The sequence below is a fragment of the Archocentrus centrarchus genome, chromosome 11, assembly GCF_007364275.1.
Source record: "Archocentrus centrarchus isolate MPI-CPG fArcCen1 chromosome 11, fArcCen1, whole genome shotgun sequence".
Classification (NCBI taxonomy): Eukaryota; Metazoa; Chordata; class Actinopteri; order Cichliformes; family Cichlidae; genus Archocentrus; species Archocentrus centrarchus.
In genome coordinates this window covers 34,481,562-34,503,208 of record NC_044356.1, presented here as the reverse complement: position 1 = coordinate 34,503,208, position 21,647 = coordinate 34,481,562, and the positions used below count along the sequence as shown (strand labels likewise).

At 44.7% G+C, this 21,647-nt stretch overlaps 1 protein-coding gene across 3 annotated transcripts in view; it reads right to left on the bottom strand.

Moving 5' to 3' along the window:
- bag6l (BCL2 associated athanogene 6, like) overlaps nt 1-20,279 on the bottom strand; it is a 34,097-nt gene extending 13,818 nt beyond the window's left edge. For 2 of the 3 annotated variants that reach the window (XR_004020521.1, XM_030740334.1), the window contains exons 1-12: nt 19,799-20,279; nt 19,576-19,693; nt 18,832-19,052; nt 18,130-18,201; nt 17,786-17,908; nt 16,358-16,536; nt 14,586-14,715; nt 12,563-12,766; nt 10,544-10,760; nt 3,839-3,901; nt 3,426-3,730; nt 2,990-3,071 (exon numbers count right to left, since the gene is read on the bottom strand). Coding sequence is in view for 2 of the 3 variants with exons in the window: in XM_030740334.1 (XP_030596194.1) it covers nt 2,990-3,071; nt 3,426-3,730; nt 3,839-3,901; nt 10,544-10,760; nt 12,563-12,766; nt 14,586-14,715; nt 16,358-16,536; nt 17,786-17,908; nt 18,130-18,201; nt 18,832-19,052; nt 19,576-19,693; nt 19,799-19,879 (1,795 nt within the window). In the remaining variant the exon portion in view is untranslated. The remainder of the gene's footprint in view (nt 1-2,989; nt 3,072-3,425; nt 3,731-3,838; nt 3,902-10,543; nt 10,761-12,562; nt 12,767-14,585; nt 14,716-16,357; nt 16,537-17,785; nt 17,909-18,129; nt 18,202-18,831; nt 19,053-19,575; nt 19,694-19,798) is intronic. The other variant, XM_030740335.1, reaches the window with a different exon arrangement.
- Between the last annotated feature and the right edge of the window lie 1,368 nt (nt 20,280-21,647).

Sequence of the window (21,647 nt, the reverse complement as noted above, 5' to 3'; positions counted from 1 at the left end):
TCTCCCAGCATTCTTGAATAATCAGGCCCCATCTTATCTCAAAGACCTCATAGTACCATATCACCCCAACAGAGCACTTCGCTCTCAGACTGCTGGCTTACTTGTGGTTCCTAGGATACTTAAGAGTAGAATGGGAGGCAGAGCCTTCAGCTTTCAGGCGCCTCTTCTGTGGAACCAGCTCCCAGCTTGGATTCGGGAGACAGACACCCTCTCTATTTTTAAGATTAGGCTTCAAACTTTCCTTTATGATAAAGCTTATAGTTAGGGCTGGATCAGGTGACCCTGAACCATCCCTTAGTTATGCTGCTATAGGCCTAGGCTGCTGGGGGGGTTCCCATAATGCACTGTTTCTCATTCACCTTATTTACTTTGTTTATACTCCACTCTGCATTTAATCATTAATTGATATTAATCTCTGGCTCTCTTCCACAGCATGTCTTTCTCTCCCCTCAGCCCAACCGGTCACAGCAGATGACCCCCCCTCCCTGAGCCTGGTTCTGATGGAGGTTTCTTCCTGTTAAAAGGGAGTTTTTCCTTCACACTGTCACCAAGTGCTGCTCATACGGGGTCGTTTTGACTGTTGGGTTTTCTCTGTATTATTGTAGCATCTTTACCCACAATACAAAGCGCCTTGAGGCGACTGTTTGTTGTGATTTGGCGCTATATAAATAAAATTGAATTGAATTCTCCATCCTATTTTAGCTAGTCTACGACAGAGTCTAATATTGCTACTGACTTGTGGGGGCTTCTTCAGCTGCTATGATATTCTCTAAAGAAAATCCACCTGTTAAGCCACTGAAGTAAATTTTTATCCTGTGCGAATCATACTATAGCAAATCAAGTGTCTTGGGTCTTTCAGAATTCTCAGTTTATGCTCCCGTTTGTCAGTACCCTTTCTTTCAAGCCTTTCAAGGATGTGGTTTTCTCAAATTGGTCAGATGTTGGTTTGTCTGCTATCAGGAGTTCAATCTTCCTCCTGGTCACTTTTTTCACTATCTTCAAATTGGAAATTTTGCCAAGCAGTCTCTACCTCACTTTCAATGAATGCAAAAGCAGGAGATATTTTATGGTCTTATGACTAAATCTCCCACCTCTAAACATCTTATCACTCAATTAGTGAACATCATCTCTATAAAAACTTCATCCCTGCATATTAAAGATATGCAGGGATGAAACCTCAGATGAGCTATGAGCAAAAGGGATGCGTGGGATTAAGTCATGTTCTATAAATGTCTGACTTCAACTTTAGAATCATTTGCATTATTCTAAAGCCAGTTAAATAAAACAACTTGCATTTGACTGTGACAAATGCAAGTTGAGTGACCACCTTCTTCTGGTCTTGTCCTAAGATTTTTAATTCTTCAGTTGGACAGTGGCATGTACAGTGATCCCTAATCTATTGTGGGGGTTAATAGGTGAAAATCCAGTAGAGGCGTTATATTTATTTTATTATTTATATAGTTTAAGGCTTTATAAACCCTTCCCACACTCCTATAAACCCTTTCCACTCTTGGCCTACAACTTGAATGATGAAGATAATGAATTATATAGCTGTGCAGTACTGATAGCGATGAAGGTGATGACGATGAGATGCAGTACTGCACAGCCAAGAAGAGCATTACAGCTCCTCTGAAGGCACCACTTCATCACGTGGTGCAGTATCTTCGCCCTCGGCCGCAACTTCTATTTCCACTAAAGGCATTACTGATATCTTCGTCCGAGTGATGAACATAGTTATGGGGAGTTATATAAATACCTATATACTGCAAAAACCCGCGATATAGCAAAAACTCCGCAATACAGAATTAGATATAAAAAAAAAAAAAAAGTGCAATACAGTGAAGCCGCAATAAATGAACCACGATATAGCGAGGAACGACTGTACAACAAACAGCTAACCCAGTTTATTAGTAATAACTGGGTCACCCTACTCATACTTTGAACCTTCCTTCTGCTCTACAAAAAGCTCTCAGGTTTGGTCTGATTGTAACAAAACGAATCATTCTCAAAGAGTGAAAATCAGCCTCCCCTCCTTGCTTCAAACAATGGCTGAATGACACATTGTCTGACTCACATCTCATAAATTCACTAAGATTTTGGGGCCTTTTGTCATGTACATTAAGATGGCAAAACCTCAAACTGAGAACTGACCGTTTGTTTGATGTGCATTGCAGTGCTCCAGATTCCAGTGCATAGCTTTGGTATGCGTTCTGTATTGTGGTGCTGATATTCTGGCTCTCCCTGCCTTGCTCAGGGTCGCTTTCAACAGTCAGCAAACTAACATGGACTCTAGCCCTGACACTTAATTCACAGTATTCAAATCCACCGATTGGACTGATATGGTCACAACTGCATGGTTTGGCAATTTGTCTTCTATTTATTAATGAATTATTTTACACATATATAGCCTTTTTTTGCCCGCTCTCTATCTGCTTTGTTATGGTTGTGTTGATCTGTCTGGGATTGGAGGATACCTGATTTACCGGGAAATTAAGAAAATCTGGGCAGCAGTTCGACATCTGCCCAGACTGCAGAATCAGATGGATGGGCTGTGCAGAGCTGCACAGACTCAGACTCAGAGCCTGTTGGACCTGAGCTGCAAGCTGGATGTGTAGTCCAGCTGAGAACGTGCTTGCAGGCGAAAGGGATTAGAACTGGAGATAACGTACGGTTCTGCATAGCGAGGACAGTAACTGATCCATTTGGATTATTGGATTTACTGAGTAAGTCCCCCAGTGAACTGAAGGCTGTTGGAAAATAACAAGCAGCCTGTTCCAAAATGACATCTGCATTATCAGGAATTTGGCTCCCTAAAGGTACCAGATGAGACGAGAGGCTCCATAATGCCCTGACAACCTTAAATTAGCCTCTATTCATGTAGTGTTTCATTTTAGATTATTGCATTAATATTTGGTGGTTGCATATGACACGTAGATCAAACATTACAGTGCCTGCGCATGTTTCATAAAAAGGTAAAAATGACACTGACCTGGCTGCTCCAGCATCAGAAGCTGTCCAACCAGACCACTGATCAGCTGGGTCAGAGAGGAGGGAGCCAGTGCAGTGCCCTGCTTACAGAAGGACAAAGAATGCAGAGATATACCAGCAACTATATGCTTACTGCACAAAGGTTTATTAATCTACACAGTTCAGTACACTGCAGCATATATCGGAAGCTTCAACAATTAGTTGACAGTTGATAATCAAATCTTTGTGTGTCACTTTTTTAAGTAAAAGATTTTTGGTGGAAAATGGACTTTTTGAAACTTTTTAAAAAGCAGCATGTGCTGTTTTTCTTGTTGTAATGTTACAACAAAATGTAACACTTGGATTTGGACTGTTGGCTGGATCCTAAAAGTTCTTAAGTGTATTTTTAACGTTTTTGTGATGTTCAATCTACATCTCCTCACACTGTGCTGAGTTACCTGTCCTGGCTGCTGGACACCTGTAGCCCTCAGGTTGATGGTAGCTCCTCTTGTTCCCATAGACTGACTTATGCGAGGGGACAAAGATGGCCTAGTGATGACCACCCTACTCTGTACAGGGGTGCGGTGGGGCTGTGGGGAAGCAGCTGCCTCAGCGCTGGGTGTCGAGTCAGAGCCAGAAATCATGTGTGTCAGGTGGCCTGCTGAGGCTGCGGCAGTCATGGCAGCAGCTTGGTGGGAGGTCTGGTGCACAACTGCCTGCATGAACTCAGGAGAGAGTCCTGTGAAGTGGGCAGGTGTTGCTCCTGGGAACAAGAGAGGTTTGTACTTAAAACACATCTATGAATGTGTGCATTTGAAGTCCAAAATGTTAAAAAAACTGAATCTATACTACATTTTTGAGGAACACTCACCAGGCTGACCAGAAGCTGCAGCATTTAGGTGTTCTGGTACCTGAGACCCTGCAGCTGATTCACCTGTTCAAGAACAGCAGAACTCTTTCAGCTTCACAGGGAGAAAACAGCAAGGGCAGTGACACACTCATCCAAGACAACCAGAGAGCACACTACTGCCGTGTGAAATCTAATGCACTCACTGTAAAAATTACACTTATTTTAGCTCATGAAATCATTTCTCAAATAAAAGCAGCCATTAAAAGATCAATACATCAACCCTGTGGAGAGACAGGACAGAATTCAAAATGATCAATATAATAAAATAGTGAACCAATGAACAAATGACCTATTTGAATAGAATGTTTCCACAATGCTGTAATAGTTTGATCTAACTGGATAAGACATCCTCCTTTTCCATTATTTCCTTTAAGTGAGACCAAATACATTGTCAAACTTTCTGTCATAGCTGATGCTGGCAATGGAAAAGGAAACCTGTCATTTTTATTTAGTTTTAGTTTAAGGACATGATAACACATAATGAAGAAACGTTGGGTTACATAACGTAATCCCTGGTTCTTTGATAACAGAGTGAGGTGTTTCACTATGGGAATCGCCTTGGCGTGACCAACTACGGAAGCTCCAATGACACCACGTCTGTCTGCGACAGACCTGCCAAGCCGTGCTCAGGGCCCCGCCCCTCCTACTATCACGGCTGACCAGCTCCTCCCTACTCATTCTAAGCAGATTTCTTTCCGTGCCCAAGCAAGGAGGGAAGTGATGGTGAAACACCTCACTCTGTTATCAAAGAACCAGGGATTACGTTATGTAACCCAACGTTCTTTTTCTAACTTCGTTCGGTGTTTCACTATGGGAGATATAGCCCACTCCCGGATTGCGCCAGCCCTCCCGAAGCTGTGCTCCAGTGCTGCCCAGGATCTCAGCTCAGACCTGAGGCACTAGACTCCAGGACTGCCTGAGCCAGGGATGACTGAGCGACATCCAGTCTATAAAACCGCACAAATGTGTGTGGTGTAGCCCAACTCGCTGCTGCACAGATATCCTGGACTGACACCCCTCTGAACAAAGCCCAGGATGTAGCCATGCCCCTAGTAGAATGAGCTCGAAGCCCCGATGGGGGCTGAGTACTCTTACAGCTATAGGCTAGAGTTATAGCCTCTACAATCCAATGAGACAGCCTCTGGCGGGACAAAGGCCTGCCCTTGTGGGGGTGGGCCCAGGAAACAAACAGCTGATCAGATTTCCTGAACCCAGCTGTTCTGTCCACATATGACCCCAAGGCCCGCACAGGGCACAATGTGTTAAGCCTGCGCTCCTCTACAGAGGAAAAAGGCGGGGGGTGAAATGCCAGCAGTTCTACTGTGGGGCACCTGTATGATGACTCTATCACCTTAGGGACAAAGGCTGGGTTTGGCCTCAGGCATGCTTTAGTAAGACCAGGGGCCAACTGTAAACAAGAGGGGTGAATGGACAAAGCCTGTAACTCACTAACTCGCTTGGCTGTAGTTAGAGCCAGCAGCAGAGCGGTTTTAAGTGAGAGAAATTTCAACCCTACAGCCTCGATTGGCTCGAAGGGGTGGTAGGAGAGTGCATCCAAAACCAGTGATAAATCCCATAATGGGACCAGTGGCCTTGAGACTGGGAGCTTACGGCGTGCCCCCTTCATGAAGCGACACACAAGAGGGTGCTGACCAATAGGTTTATCACCCAATCCCACATGGCAGGCTGAAATAGCTGCCAAATAGACCTTTATTGTGGAAAAAGCTTTCCCTCCGTCCAGCAAATCCTGAAGAAAACACAGCAACTCCACCACAGAGCACTGAAAAGGGATAACCTGCCTTTCATAGCACCATTCTTCAAAAACACGCCATTTACAACTGTAAAGAGAGCGTGTGGAGGAAGCTCTTGCATTCTGAATGGTGTCAATAACCTTCAGAGGCAGACCCGCAGCATTCAAATTCGACCTTTCACGGGCCAGGCCCACAGAGCCACCCGGTCTGGGTGAGGATGATATATCTCCCCTCGCGCCTGAGACAGAAGGTCCCGGCGGATGGGGAGCGGCCACGGTTCGCCCGCCAGGAGCTGAATTATTTCTGCTAACCAGTGTTTCGACGGCCACCGTGGCGCTATTAAAATTAGCGACAGCCCCTGATCTCTCACTCTGATTAGGGTTGGAGAGATAAGGCTGAGAGGCGGAAAGGCATATAGCAGTGTGTCTGGCCATGGGTGGGCCAGAGCGTCCATGCCCAGTGGGGCGACTGGGTCTGACAGGGAGAAAAACAGTGGGCAATGTGTGTTTTCCTGCGAGGCGAAGAGATCTACGGCAGCCCGGCCGTATTTCTGCCATATCTGCTCCACCACCTGCGGGTGAAGTCGCCAATCTCCGAACAACGGGTTCCCTCTGGACAGGAGGTCCGCCCCCCTGTTCAGAATACCCGGCACGTGAGTTGCCCGAAGGGAGAGGAATTTTGTGCTGCTCCACACAATTATTTCCCTGGCCAGTCTGTGCAACTGCAGGGAACGAGTACCACCCTGGCGGTTGATATAAGCAACTACTGTAGAGTTGTCTGTTTTCACCAAAACATGTCGACCCTGGAGATACGGCAGAAAATGCCTTAGAGCTAAGCGCACTGCGTGCAGCTCCAGTATGTTGATGTGAGCCCGAGAGAGCCTCCGAGACCAAACACCATTTACTGCCCTCCCCATCATGGTTGCGCCCCACCCTGACAGAGATGCATCTGTGGTCAGGGTCATCCTGGATGACACCGCGCCCAGAGGTACTCCCGCCGCAAGAGCTGCTGGGTTCCTCCAAGGTTGGAGAGCCGCTATACATGACGGTGTTATTTTTACACTGCGACCGAGATGGCGGTGAGGGCACAGACGTAGGGACGTGACCCAACGCTGAAAATCCCTCATCATAAGCAGCCCCAAATGCACCACATTTATTACCGAGGCCATAAGGCCGAGGAGGCGGAGACAGAGCCGGAAACGCACGACTTTCCCCACTTGAAAGAGGGAGAGGCACTGAGTGAAGGATGCGATCCTGCGCTCTGAAAGCGTGACACGATAAGATCTGGAATCTAAAATGAGCCCCAGATATTCCGTATACTGTGCGGGTTTCAAGCGGCTCTTTTCCAGGTTGATTTTGAAGCCGAGCTCCGTAAGGTGGTTTGCCACCACCCTGGAATCTCTGATCGCCTGCTCCCGCGATCGGGAGCATATCAGATAATCGTCTATGTAAGAGAATATTCTGATGCCGCTGTTCCTTAACGGAGACAGCGCTGCCTCCACACATTTGCTGAACACCCTTGGGGCTAATGATAGCCCGAATGGGATAGTCTGAAACTCGTATGCTGCGTTCTGATAGGCGAACCTGAGATATTTCCTGTGTGGAGGATAAATGGCGATGTGAAAATATGCGTCTGAGAGGTCGATTGTCACAAACCAATCGTCTGGGTGAACGGCCCGACAGAGCGCTTTGTGTGTGAGCATTCTGAACGTGTACTTTCTCAAGTGTTTGTTCAATACACGTAGATCTAAAATGGGCCGGAGAGAGGAACCCTCTTTTTTTGGAATGAGGAAATAGCGGGAGTAAAAGCCCTGCTGAGCCTCCTCGCTCGGGACCGCTCTGATCGCCTGTTTGCGTAACAGGGAAGCAATTTCGTCCTCCAATACGCTTGCTGACTCTCCCTTGGCCACTGAAATCAACTTTCCGTTGAATTTCGGTGGTTTCATTGCGAACTGAAGCCTGTATCCTTGGGAAATGGTGGCCATAACCCAGGGATGGACTGCGCATGCGCGCCATTGCTCCAGCCGCGCAGAGAGCGGGCCCATGAACACGTGTGACGTCACCTCTGCCTCCCGCATGGAGGTGTCCCCCTCGCGAAGAGCGCCAGCTCCCTCCGCAGGGAACGTAGTGACATGACAGTGACTTTTTTTCATTTTTTTCATTTTCTTTAAACTGGGGGGACATTCTGCCCTTGGCAAACTGCCTGGTTGCAGGAATGCACACTTTATTTCTTTTTGAACCCCCGAAACACAATGAAGTGTCTGAAAACTTTGGGCAGTGCTTGGTGACACTGATAGATTGCTTTGAAGTGAATAATGAAACCGGGGAAGTGCATGGTGACACTGCGACCTTTGACCCCACATCTCCTCTCTCTGAACTAGGTGTGGGAACCGAGAGAGGGCTCCTGATGAACTGGGAACCCCAGGAGCCTCTGAACCATGAACCCTGGGAGGTGTGGTTGCCTCTTCCAGCACCTTCCTCCTCTTTGAGGGAGGAGAGAGAGGTGATGCACAACGTTGCAGGCTTGCTAGGCTGAACGCTTCTTCTTCCCTTCCCCGGGGTGTGACGTTCGGTTCTTTGCAGCAGCTGCTGCAAAGGAGTGTTTGCCCCAAGGCCTTGGGTTTTCTGCCTTGACCTGGTGGGAAGGCTGCAGTCTTGCCGCTTGCCTCTGAACTTTAGCCCCACTCTGCCTACCCCTCACGGCTGCAGCTGCTGCTGCGAAGCCTACTCTAGGCACCTGGTGAGATTGTGGGTTCACTTTTCTGGGTAAGCAGAGATTGAAAGCTTCTCCCTCCTGCTTTCTGAGAGTGCTTGTCTCTCTCATTTTCTCCAAAGCTGGGCCAAAGAGACCCTTGGCTGGGTCATAGGCTGCATCCATGATTTCAGCCTTCTGAGTGTCTCCCAATCCTGACAGGTTTAGCCATAAAGCTCTCTCACCTGCGACTGCAAGACCCATTACACGCCCACAACCCTGGACTGCTCCCCTGGAGGAGCGTAGGATGAGATCGTTGACCACACAGATCTCATCCCAGAGGGCCGGGTTTGGAGACCCCGAGTCCAGTTGACGGCCCATGTCCTCTAAAATCTCTGCCTGATAAGCTGACAGCAGTGTAACCGCATTAAGGGAACACACCGACTGTGCTGAATATTTGTACATCCTTTGATAGATGGATGCGGTGAGGCGATCCATCTTACTGGGCAGAGAAATATTAGAAGAAGCTGAAACTGACCTGCGGTTAGGGTGAAGGTGATAAGCCACTGAAGGCTCAACTGCTGGGGGTCCGGTCAGCCCCAGCTCACCCATTCCTTGCATCTCCAGCTTAGAGCAGCCCTGGGTAGGAAGCTTGCTCTTAAAAGGGCTAGACCAATAGCGACTCATTTCTTTCATGCAAGCAGGCACTGCTGGCAGAAGCTGCTTTGCAGGTGGTGAGGCTGGAGGGAGCCTCTTGCCATCATACAGGTCACGTTCTGCCCCTTCAGCCGCCTGGGCTGCTGGCCATGTGATGCCCAGCTTGGCAGCAGCCCGTTTGCAAACATCATACAAGTTGCTGTCCACTGGGGGTACAGCTTCAGCCCCACTTGGGGGCCTGGACTGCTGGGCAGGGAAGGTGGAGTCATCCTCCTCTTCCTCCATGTCTTCTAGGCCGAGGAGGTCGGAGTTGGCATCGCCATCCGCATCCTCATCCGCCGGCTCACCCTCAGTTGGGTCGAGGAGCCCCTCGAACAACTGGGGCATAACCGGGGACACTTCCTCCATTATGTCCGCCCAGCTCGTTGTGGCTGTCGGCTGATGGATATCAATCGTAGCATTGTTGGCTGACAGACAGGGGTCCTGGCTGTTAGCCACTGCTACTCTCAACCTCCTTTCCAGGATTTTCTCTGGCATCAAGGCGCAATGAGAGCAACCTTGCGGGTCCGCCAGAGAAGTTTGAGCATGCTTAGCACCCATGCAAGCTATGCACATCGGATGAGAGTCCCTGCCCGAAATGGAAGCACCGCATGATGCGGGGCATGGGCGGGATGCAGCCTCTTTGGCCTTCGGTTCTGACCCTTTGGCGGGGGTAGGAGCCGTAGCCATCGTGGTCGGAAAGATGGTGAGACTGAGCTATACAAGGCTCGTCGTGACACGTTAGCCTGTTTGTAGCTAGCGCTAGCAACGGGGTTAAGTCCGAGCTAGTCGCCGTGAGAGTCAGCTCGTCGTGACACGTTAGCTGAGCTCTACCAGTTGATCCAGCTAACAAATTAATGCTAACTGAAACCTAACACTGTTTAGGGTCGGTTAGCAAATTAATGCTAGCCAGACCTAACACGGTACTGACCCGCTAACAAGCTAATGCTAGCCGGACACCGAAAAGCTCGCCGTGACGCGTTAGCCCAAGTTACACACACACACACAACGGCTACCCTGCTAATTAAAACCAGGTGACCGCTGAAGACAGCTCGCCACGACGCGGTCGCTGTCCAGGGTGTATAACTACCAGTACACTTCTTTCGAAGGACTTACTCAGCACAATCCAGACTGAAAACTGGAGAACTGCGTTCGGCGACGTACTCCTCTACGGGACGCCTGAGAACTGTTAAACAGCTAACCAAGCCAGCCTGGACGCGCTGAGGGAGCCCGATGTAGTTTCTCACGGGAAGAAAGCGAGAATGAGTAGGGAGGAGCTGGTCAGCCGTGATAGTAGGAGGGGCGGGGCCCTGAGCACGGCTTGGCAGGTCTGTCGCAGACAGACGTGGTGTCATTGGAGCTTCCGTAGTTGGTCACGCCAAGGCGATTCCCATAGTGAAACACCGAACGAAGTTAGAAAAAGAACCAAATGTACACATAAAGAAACAATCTAAAAATGATGTAACCTCTGTTTTTATGTATAATACTAGTACACAGAAGTTCAGATCTATGAGGGAAGCACACATACCATCCATGTTCATCTGCATCATGACTACTGGTTCCATGGTCTGATGTGTGATCCGGATCACTCTGGGTCCTCCTTGATTGGTCCCATTTGCCTGAAGAGGCAGAGCCTGGCCTGTAGCCTGCTGATCTGATTGGCCAGCATCCTGAAAGGGCTGGCGTTGTCCATCAGCTGCTTGTCTCCCATTAGATGTCATGGTTACTGTTGTCCCCAAGTTTATCTGGAGGGGCAATTTAGTTCAAGGATCATGTCAAATGTAGAGTAAGAATATGACAACAATATGACCTGAAGCCATCTAGTAAATTCCTCCTGCTCCTCAAATGAATGTTGACATTTCAGGTCCCGCCCACCAATCTGCACACTATTTTACTCTAACAATACACATTTGTTTGCAATGCAATGATGTAACACATTACAGTTACTAATCAATTATATTGTTACTTGCTGTACTGTACAACACCCTGATCTCAACTCATAAAAATAAAATTAGCAGATTTCTGTCATATAAATCCTTTTTGAGGCAGGAAGGAAAAACTGAGGAGAAATGTGCATTATTTCAAAAGGGATTTCTGTTCATAGCTGGGCATACAGCAGTACTGAGTAAGTATTGAACACTTCATCAATTTTCTAACTGAATATATTTCTAATGGTGCTATTGACATGAAACTCTCATCAGATGTCGGTCACAACCCATTCAATCCAGATTTTAAATGTTCTGGCATAGGGCTGGGTGATATATCTTGTTTTTAAGAAATATAGATATATTTTCATACGCGATTTAAGATGAGACAATATCCTTTATATTGATATAGTCTACGTCACATTACAGTCAAACTTGTAGATAGTTTAGTTTGCCTCTGCACAGCTTCGCCTCTCTCCCTCACCGCTTCACCTGTAAATCATGCAGGAAGCGACAGACCCCCCCAGCAACTTTTTTTTTTCCCAAGAAGCCACTAGCGACAAATTTAGCGACTTTTTCCTGTGACGTCGGCAAATTTTGGAGGTTTTGGAAACCTGAAATCCTCCACTGTCGCTGTGTTTTGTTTACAAACAGCCTTCATATTGTACGCTTTGGCATCACTCGGACCCCCAAGAGTACCTGGCTGCAGGCAAGAGCCTGCCACCATACATTCAGTTTGTTTGCATGTTTTGTATTTGCAGAGTACTGGACGTACAGGAGTACACACAGGAGGAAGCACTTTGGTGAAGTCTACTTCAGCGTTTTGCTATTTTTGCTCTGTATCTTTTCTGTTTAATAGCACAGCTGTGAGACTTTTGTTACGGAGGAAAAAAGCATTAATTTATTTGAAGAGCATTATTATTTAAATATGCCAATAGTTTATTTTTGAGCAATTTCTCATGTACATCTACAGTTGAATGTTAATAAAAGTGTCTCTGTGACATTTGGGACACGTAGCTTTGACTCAGAAGTGCCTTTTTATTTATACCTTTTGGGAAGAAAAAATATCAATATATATATTTTGTATATTGCCATTCAGCTAAAAAATATCGAGAAAATATTATTTTTGGTCCATATGGCCCAGCCCTAGTCTGGCCCCTCCTCCACTGCTTCATTTTGTTCATTTTCACCTGGGAGATTTCATAAAATCTACTAGATATCTGCAACTAAAGACTGTACTGTACCTTTTTGCCAGTCTGCCTTTGGGCAATCAGCATTCCCTGCAAAAGCCTCAACTCAATGGAAAGTCCTACCTAAATATCATTAAGAGCTACAACTCTATCCCAAATCTCAGACTTGTAAACATTAATGTTTATTTTTTCTTATTTACTGTATGTGTGTCTGTGGGATGAATTTGTCTGAGAGAATGTGTTATGTATTTTATTATTCAGTTTTTTATTATATTTTATTGTGAGGTTTTCTTGTAACCTGCTAGGGGACCGCAGATGCAAACTGTACATGGGTACACGTGTTCCAGTTACATTAAAGTTACTGTTATTACTGTATGTCCTAAGACAACAGTTCTTCACAGCAGCCAGAACATCAATGTGGGGTGAACCTACCGGAATGGGCATGTGTGGCAGGCCAGCCTGAAGCAGAACCGGGTGGGTGTAGTGAGCCATGGGGCGAACCACACACAGTTGACGTGGAGGAGAGGTTGCCAGGTTACAGCGTAGATCACCAAGGACGACCAGTGTGTTTCCTAAGAAACGAAGAGCATCTCCGACCAGGTTGAGAATGCGCTGATCTTCCTCTCTTTCCTGGGTCTGTGAAAGAAAAGGTTGATGAGATCAAATCTGATGCTTAAACTCTAAAAAGCACTGATGTGATGTGCTTCTCATCTGCAACAGAGAAAACTCTTGGTCTCCCTTCCTGGGGGTGCAAAACAGTTTCATTGATGCTGAACAATGTTTGGTCCAGTATAAAACTTTGAAGTTCTTGAAATTTTCTGGATGGGCCTTCTGCATCAACCATACCTTAAACCAAGGAAGGACTGTTGTTTCTCTTTCCTTTGATGAGACGTTCTTGCCATAATATGGATTACTACATCATAGCCCTATTTGCTGTATACAACACAACTCTGCACAACATAAGTGATAGTCTTAAATACACACGGGGGAAGAAATTCCAGCAGCGAACTTCTGACAAGGCTCAACTATTAACTGCAACAGTTTAACGTACTTTATTGTTAGTATAAAATAATAATGCATGTTTATTTCTAATAATATGGCAAGACTAGTCTTTTTTTTTTTTTTTTTTTTTTTTTTTTTACTATATTTGTTTTCTTTGTTCTAACTGGATCACAGAGAATGTGACTTAAAGCATATAACAAACAGTATAAAGAGTAATGACGGATTCACTGCTGAACTATCAATTTTCATTGTTATGCAGATGATACTCAGCTTTACCTATCAATGAAGCCAGATGACACATCAATTAGTTAAACTGCAGGAATGTCTTAAAGACATTAAGGCCTGGATGACCTCTAATTTCCTGCTTCTAAATTCAGATCAAACTGAAATTCTTGTTCTCGGCCCCACAAATCTTAGAAACATGGTGTCAAACCAGATACTTACTCTGGATGGCATTACTTTGGCCTCCAGTAACACTGTGAGAAATCTTGGAGTCATTTTTGACCAGGATATGTCCTTCAATGCACATATTAAACAAATATGTAGGACTGCTTTTTTGCATTTGTGCAATATTTCTAAAATTAGAAACATCCTTTCTCAGAGTGATGCTGAAAAGCTCATTCATGCATTTATTACTTCTAGGGTGGACTATTGTAATTCATTATTATCAGGCTGTCCTAAAAGCTCCCTGAAAAGCCTTCAGCTGATCCAAAATGCTGCAGCTAGAGTACTGACAGGGACTAGAAAGAGAGAGCAGATTTCTCCCATATTGGCTTCTCTTCATTGGCTCCCTGTTAAATCTAGAATAGAATTTAAAATTCTTCTCCTCACATACAAGGTCTTGAATAATCAGGCACCATCTTATCTCAAAGACCTCATAGTCCCATATCACCCCAACAGAGCACTTCGCTCTCAGACTGCTGGCTTACTTGTGGTTCCTAGGATACTTAAGAGTAGAATGGGAGGCAGAGCCTTCAGCTTTCAGGCCCCTCTTCTGTGGAACCAGCTTCCAGCTTGGATTCAGGAGACAGACACCCTCTCTATTTTTAAGATTAGGCTTAAAACTTTCCTTTATGATAAAGCTTATAGTTAGGGCTGGATCAGGTGACCCTGAACCATTATTTGTTTTTAATCTCTGGCTCTCTTCCACAGCATGTCTTTTCTCTCCCCTCAGCCCAACCGGTCGCGGCAGATGACCCCCCCTCCCTGAGCCTGGTTCTGCTGGAGGTTTCTTCCTGTTAAAGGGAGTTTTTCCTTCCCACTGTCACCAAGTGCTGCTCATAGGGGGTCATTTAGACTGTTGGGTTTTCTCTGTATTATTGTAGGGTCTTTACCCACAATACAAAGCGCCTTGAGGCGACTGTTTGTTGTGATTTGGCACTATATAAATAAAATTGAATTGAACTAGATATCTTTTTCTTAGCAAGAGCTCCTGTCACAAGCTCCACCTTACATTGTTGTTGTAGTCTGCTGAGGTGGCAGCTCCGAGGATTGAATGGGTTCTCTCTATGAAGGGACGTAATCGCTCCTCCACCCTCCTGACCTCAGAGAGAACTTCCACAAACTCAGCTGGACTAGGATGGCTGATGAAAAACAATGGAAAAGAAGCGTCACCACTACAATGAAAGTTGCCATTTGTTGACACATTTTAATCGGTCAGGTCAGACATGATCCAAATCTGTTGTGCTTCATGTTAGAAAGTGACTTTGGAGAAAAACAGAATTCACACAATTCTGCTATGACACACAAAATCAAAATGACATTTCAGAAGGAACTATTTTTTCCTCAGCAATCAAAGTGAAGCACATTTGTGGAACTGACCATGTCTTTATCCAAAATAAGAGATTTCGTTGGTCATTCCATCTCATCACGGGCCTTCTGCTCAACCATGTCTGTCTTGGTATATTCCACAATTGATGGTGACTTGTACGATTTTCTTGGAATTAGCCTCTAGCATTGTCTTCTGCAGCTGCAACAAGTTTCTGATGAAGTTTATTAGTATACTGCAATCACTGCGTAGTGCCAAACACTCCAGTATCCCTGTGGAGCACTGAGTTGTAGGCTTTCTTGTAGTTAATCGAAGCAATGCTTGTGTTGGTCTGTCTAGTCTTAGAGTGCTGGTGTACAGCTCTATCAAACAGTAGCTCTGGCCCTGTGGTGTTGGTTCTAATGGTCTTCAGAGATGTGCTCATGTGTTGCTTCGTGCACCTACTCAACTTGGTTGCTATGATGCCTGAGAGGAGCTTCCATGTTGTCGAGAGCCAGGCAGTTCGAGGGTGTTGCACCCATGTGGGGGTCCCTCATGACAAGGATCATTCTGCCCAGCCAGTCTGGGTGAGTACCTGCTGTTAGCAGCCCACTTATTTGTGCTGCCAGGCTCGTCAAGTGCTGTTAGCTTCTTCAGCCAGCAGACGTGGATGATGTCAGGTCCTGGTGCTGTCCAGCTCTTCATGACTTGTTGTCAGGATGTCAGTCTTTGTGATGTTGACTGGTTTTTTTGTTCTGGGAGGTTGCTATGGTCTGTTCCTGGGTCCACAAACCACCTGACATGTTGTGTGCTGGTTCTTTCTCTCAGCTGTTCTTGCACTAGGTGGGTGGCTCTGTCATGGAGGGTGTTTGGAGACCCCTCCATGACACACGTATGTAAATATACTGAATTTGTATTTTTAATAAAATGATAAATGACAATGGGACTGAGATAAATACATTTAAAATTAAAAAAAAATGCATTCATATTATTGATTCAATTTATTTGCACGAGTTCCACTTCAGCTCTGTGTCAGAATCATATACTATTGCAGGCTACTGATATTGACAATATTGCTAGTTTCTCTGATCTTCTCAGCCTGAGTGCATCTCCTGCTCTTTTCACACATGCACGCAAAACAACTGTGAGCAAAGATCCATTTACTATGCTTTGTTTACTGTAAGACAGAAAAGGAACTTCAGCGGCACAAAAATAGAATTTGCTAAATAAAGAACTCAAAAGCCTAAACAGGCAGAGGAAGTCCATGTAGCAGTGATTATTGAGTCATTCATCTGTGAACCACTTCTGGCACAAGAAAACCCACAAAAAAAAAAAGGTGCAGGTCTCAATATGTCTGAAAAAGGTAGGTAGCAGCAGTAGCTAGAAACTCTCTTGCAGATCATGCTGCAAGCTGTACAAATGCATAAGCTGCATAAACCACAGAATCAGACACAACCCAGGTATTAATTTTGACTTACTTAGGCCCAGTGTTGGCTGGCCTCTCAGTCTGGGTGGAAGTTGATGCTGCTGGGGGAGAGCTGGTATGCATAGGTTGTAGTGTTTCTGTCATTCTAAGAGAGGAGGACGCTGGTGCTGGGGACAAAGAGGACTGAAGTATCTCTGATTCTGAATGGGAGCTGCTGTCACTGGCCACTCCCTGGAACATAAAACATATCACTGTTGTTGACACACAGCTGCCAATGATCACATTAAAAAACTGAAATACAATCTGAAAAGTGAAGCCAATCAGAAGTACCCTAAGCCTACACTCTTTTTAATGGCCAGCAGGGGGCGCCAACTGTTTGCAAAAAGACTTGCAGTTGTATAAGAGTGTGTGGGAAAACAGCCGTGGGGTTTTCTCACCTCATTAAACGCTGTAGCTCATTTTGTTACCCAGTGATTATCAGAAAAAAAAACTAAATCTGAAAACTGGGGTATGATTATTGGCTAAGGAATTATCAGTCACAGGTCAAATGCAGTGATCCCTCACCTATCGTGGGGGTTACGATCCAGAGACGATCGGTAAAAATCAGCGAGGTAGTGGTGTTATATTTCATTATTTATTTATATTTTAAGGCTTTATAAACCCTTCCCACTCTCTTATTAATAATGTGCCGTGTACAATCTCACGTTGGCAAACTTGCACAAGTGGTAGCAGCGTACACTACTGTGTTTCCATTGTGTAAGGTAAGGTAGTCGTCTGCTGATGAAACACCTGTAAATACGTTTTTTTAATTTTGATTTAATATTCTTTTAATATGTTTGAATTAACTTTTTAAATATTTTTTATATACAAATATTATATACAATATTATGTTCATACCTATATACCGTAAAATCCCGTGACATAGCGAAAACTCTGCGATACAGATTTAGATTTTTTTTTTTAAACCTGTGATACAGCGAAGCCGCAATAAGTGAACCACGACTGTACACTGTTCACTCATCACATCTGGGTTCAAAACAGCAAGATGGCGATGGCTGGAATCCTTAAATCAATGATTAATAGATGCTTACCAACATGGTTGGTTAAACCTATGATTTACTGTGATATAAATCCTTCAGTTGATATGTACAGGACATATGTATTTTAATAACATTTCTGAACAATAGTGACTTTTTCTTGTAAAATCTTTTTTTTTTTATTATTATTTTATGCATTTTTGGGTTAAAAAAAGAACTCAGTTGTAACCCATAGTTAATCCCCTCATTACAGTGCTACAGTACACTTCCTATTTGCATCACCCAAAGAATGTTGGCATCTTATGTGCCAAAACTAAATCCATTCATAAACAACAAAGGGAAAACACAGAAGTACCAAAATGTCAGCTAAAAAGGATTTATGATCATAGTAATGCTGCGAGGCTCCACACAAACACCCACAGTCCATATAAACAGTGCTGTACCTCCAACCTGACGATGAGAGCGTGAGCGTCTCGAAGCAGGTTCTCAGCCAGCTGCAGCCTCACCCTCGCTTCACTCTGAACTGACTGGTCCAAGTTGATCTGCACATCCACTGAGCCATTGCTCTACACGCACGCACACACACACACACATGCACACGCACACACACACGCGCACACACACACGAACACACGCGCACGCACGCACACACACGCGCACGCACGCACGCACACACACACACACACACACACACATTAACTTTTCAGGAAGAGCGAGCTAGAGGAGCTAAAATAAATGAACAAATAAATAAAAGCCTAAAGGAATCACTGGTGAATAATGACTCTACCCCGGAACCAGTGCTGACCCTGGTACTCCGTCCAGCTTCACCAACTCCAGCAACCATCTGCTGAACTGACATCTGCAAAACAATTAAAAAAAAAAAAAAAAAGCATCTTATGGGGGATTTATACTGTTGTGTTAAATTTACACCATAGATATGATGTAACTGCAAACCACTCTGTAACCCTACAGCGTAACTTATGCCATAATCTGATCTGTTCCTCCCTAGAAATGCAACCGCACATCGTGTTTAGGCAGCCCGCAACTATTGTGGTTGGCCTGTTCAGTACCATCAATTCCTGCTATGCCATCAATTTCTGGCTGCTTTTTCATCACAAGTTTTGAATGGATTAGTGAGAATAATAATCATCACCTCAATATAAGGACTAATAATCATAGGCTTACTATAAGGACTCACAGAGACAAGGAGACAGCCAAACTATCAGAACGGATGTGAGGAAATGCACAAAATGGAAAACTTTCTATCATGAATGGCACCACATATAAAAACACTGGGACACGAGCACAAGGTAATTAATGCATAATGCACTATGCACAAGGATAAATGATGGTAATACTGTCTGCCACTTTGTGCAGGTTGCATCACAGGCTCTACAAATATTCACCAAATAAGTCTAAATTAGTCTTTCCCTCAGAAAAAAAACAAAAACAAAACATAATGAGGTTCATGCAGTGGCTTTGTTCCCACCAGTATCTGCTGTGGGTCCATGATGTTGACAGGCAGGTTCAAGGTCCCCAGCATCACATAGCTGTTGCTGTTGCGGTCGTATGGTGCACCCTGGGAGGAGGCATGGCTGCTGCGACTTCCACCCTCTGCCCCGTCAGTAGAAACACCTGCACCCTCAGAGGAGAGCACGGTGGCCTGAGGCGGGGCACGCTCCACAAGATGGATTACCCTTCCATCCACATCTAAAGAAAACAAAGGAATGGACATCATTTGATGCTCCAAAATATTTATGGGTCACTATATGAAAATTTAATACTTCAAAGCAGCCCTTCTGAGTTTCATTTAAGCAGCAAAAGCATTTTTATTAATAATGGACTGAAGGAGTTGGACATGTCAGAAGCTCAGTTAGATTAGCGCCTATTCTGTGCTGAGCAATTTAAAGGATTTACACTTTCTGCTCTAGTAGTATTTTTAAGCATGTTTAAGCAGAGGCCAGGCTGGGTTATCACCCTAACCCAACATAGTAGAGAAGGAACAGAAGTGGAACAAATAACATCAATAATGTCACTGTTCAAATAATTACCACCAAAACAAGGTGGCAACTGTCAGACCTGCCTTACTGTCCACATTGTAAATGGTGAAGCTTTTTTATATGGCATAGACCTTTTGCTAGAAATACAACAGAAGTCCGAAGGAAATCTGACACATATTCACAGATTACTGTGCGTGTTTGGATATGCAGGTCACGTGGTGTCATTCACTCACTGTATTCCGTCAGTGTCCTATCATCCTGCAGTACTCTGCCCTGGTATATGAGCCTCTGCTTGTCAACCGGGATCTCCACTGAGGACGCGATGTGATCCTTGAACTGCTTCACTGTCAGCTGGAGGAAACACAAAAACACAAGACACACAGACACACACCAGTCAGTGACCAGTGGCGGGTGGGGGTGTCTAACTAGATCAGTATTTTAAACGCAGCGCATTACCTGGCCTCTGACTTTGTAGGTCCTGCTCTGTGAGTCCAGAGTCTTCACTGTGACTTCAATCATTCCACTGGACTCAGTCATTCTTCTCAGTGTCCCAAACAATTACAGAGCCGTAAACTGAGCTTCGGCCAGTTAATGTTTGCTGTTGTGCATTGGTAATTCTCGCAACTGCGGAGAATGGAGGCGGGCGAAATCAAGCTGCGTGTACTTCATTCAGACTAACAGATATGGTGAAAGCAACTTGCTACAGACAGCCTGTTGTTATTATTAGCTAGCTACCTAAGGTTAGGTAATCCCTATTACCGGGAAGGTAACAGCGCTAACTAGCTAATTTCCCCTGGGAACGACGTTGCCCGCGTTCGGTGGGAAACCGCTTACAGATCCTACTTTTCATGTAAAGTCTGCTAATCGGCACCGCTACGTTTTTTTTTTTTTTTTTAACGAAACAGCTGAGCCGTTAGCTAAGTAGCCTCCCAAACGCCGAATTAAAGGGAAGGTCACATGACCCAATGACGTAAGCTGTTGACGCGTCACGCCCTTTCAGTGGCCCGAGTAACGTAAAAACAGATTAGAAAAAGCCAGTAGATGCCAACTAAAATAAATAAATAAAATATACTAGCAAAACAAAAATAGATTAATATATATACGCATACAGAATATGTAAGACATTATTCTGAGGTAACATAAAATAAAATACCACGGGAAAATGGGAATCTCCACAGTGGGAGAATGAGATGCGTGGATGTTTGACAGACATATTACATTAAGGAGATGAGGCAATGCAAAAATCCAAAAGTGTCAATATGCTGACACTGCAGCACAGAACCAGCTCCTGCGTGAAAGGATGAGGCCAGTCTGTTTCACTATAGATGCACTCCGAAACAAGATCAACCAGACCCTACAAGAACTCCTACCTTCCACCATCTTGGAAGACGTTTTAAAGTTCTTGAACAAGTCACAGCTGGCACAACAATTCAGTTTTCTAGCAGGAAGAAACCTCCAGCAGAACCAGGCTCAGGGTATCATCTTTAACAAGTGAGCATTGCTTATTTTAGTGCGATATCAGGAGAGACTGTCGGAAGCTCACTGACAAGATTACTTAACATTATAACATGAAAACAATACACATAATTAAAAAAAAAAAAAAACAGCAGGCCTATGCACAATTTCCACTGCTGCATTTTGTCTAAGATTTGAACACAGCATTGTCAGAAACCCACCAAGCTAATTTAACTTTACAGCTGACAATGATACACATGAATAAAATAAATAAAACGCCATTTTCACTCATTATTTAGCTCGTCACTCCAGCACAGCTGACACACTCTAATCTTTAATCAAATGATGAATGCCAGCTTTCATGAATCAGCTAAATGCACATACAATCAACATTAATAATATAATGGACAAGTGTTCATTTATTAATAAATTAAGGGCATGTTATTCTGTAGGTTAACTCTTCCTTCCTTTGATAAATAAGCATGAAGCGCTGTGATCTGCAGCGAGTGGACGATTTTCTCCTCTGAAAGTTTGGAAGTGGAAAATTTTAAAAGTGCTGCCTGTCAAACTTGTAACAGCACCACATGGATCATAGTGGCCAAAAATAAATTAGCTCCATATTGGTTTAGCACTGGTGTAGAGAATGAATGGACTGTTTAGCTAAGGAGGTAGAGCAGGTCATCTACTTATTGGAAGGTTGGTGTTTCAATCCCAGGTTGCTCAAATCTGTGTGCCTTGGGCAACATTACTGAACCCTGAGTTGCTCCACATTCGTTTTGTGTGTGAATGTGAGATAGAAAGAACTTAGTTGTAGAAAAAGTTTGTATGAATGTGTGTGTAAATGGGTGAA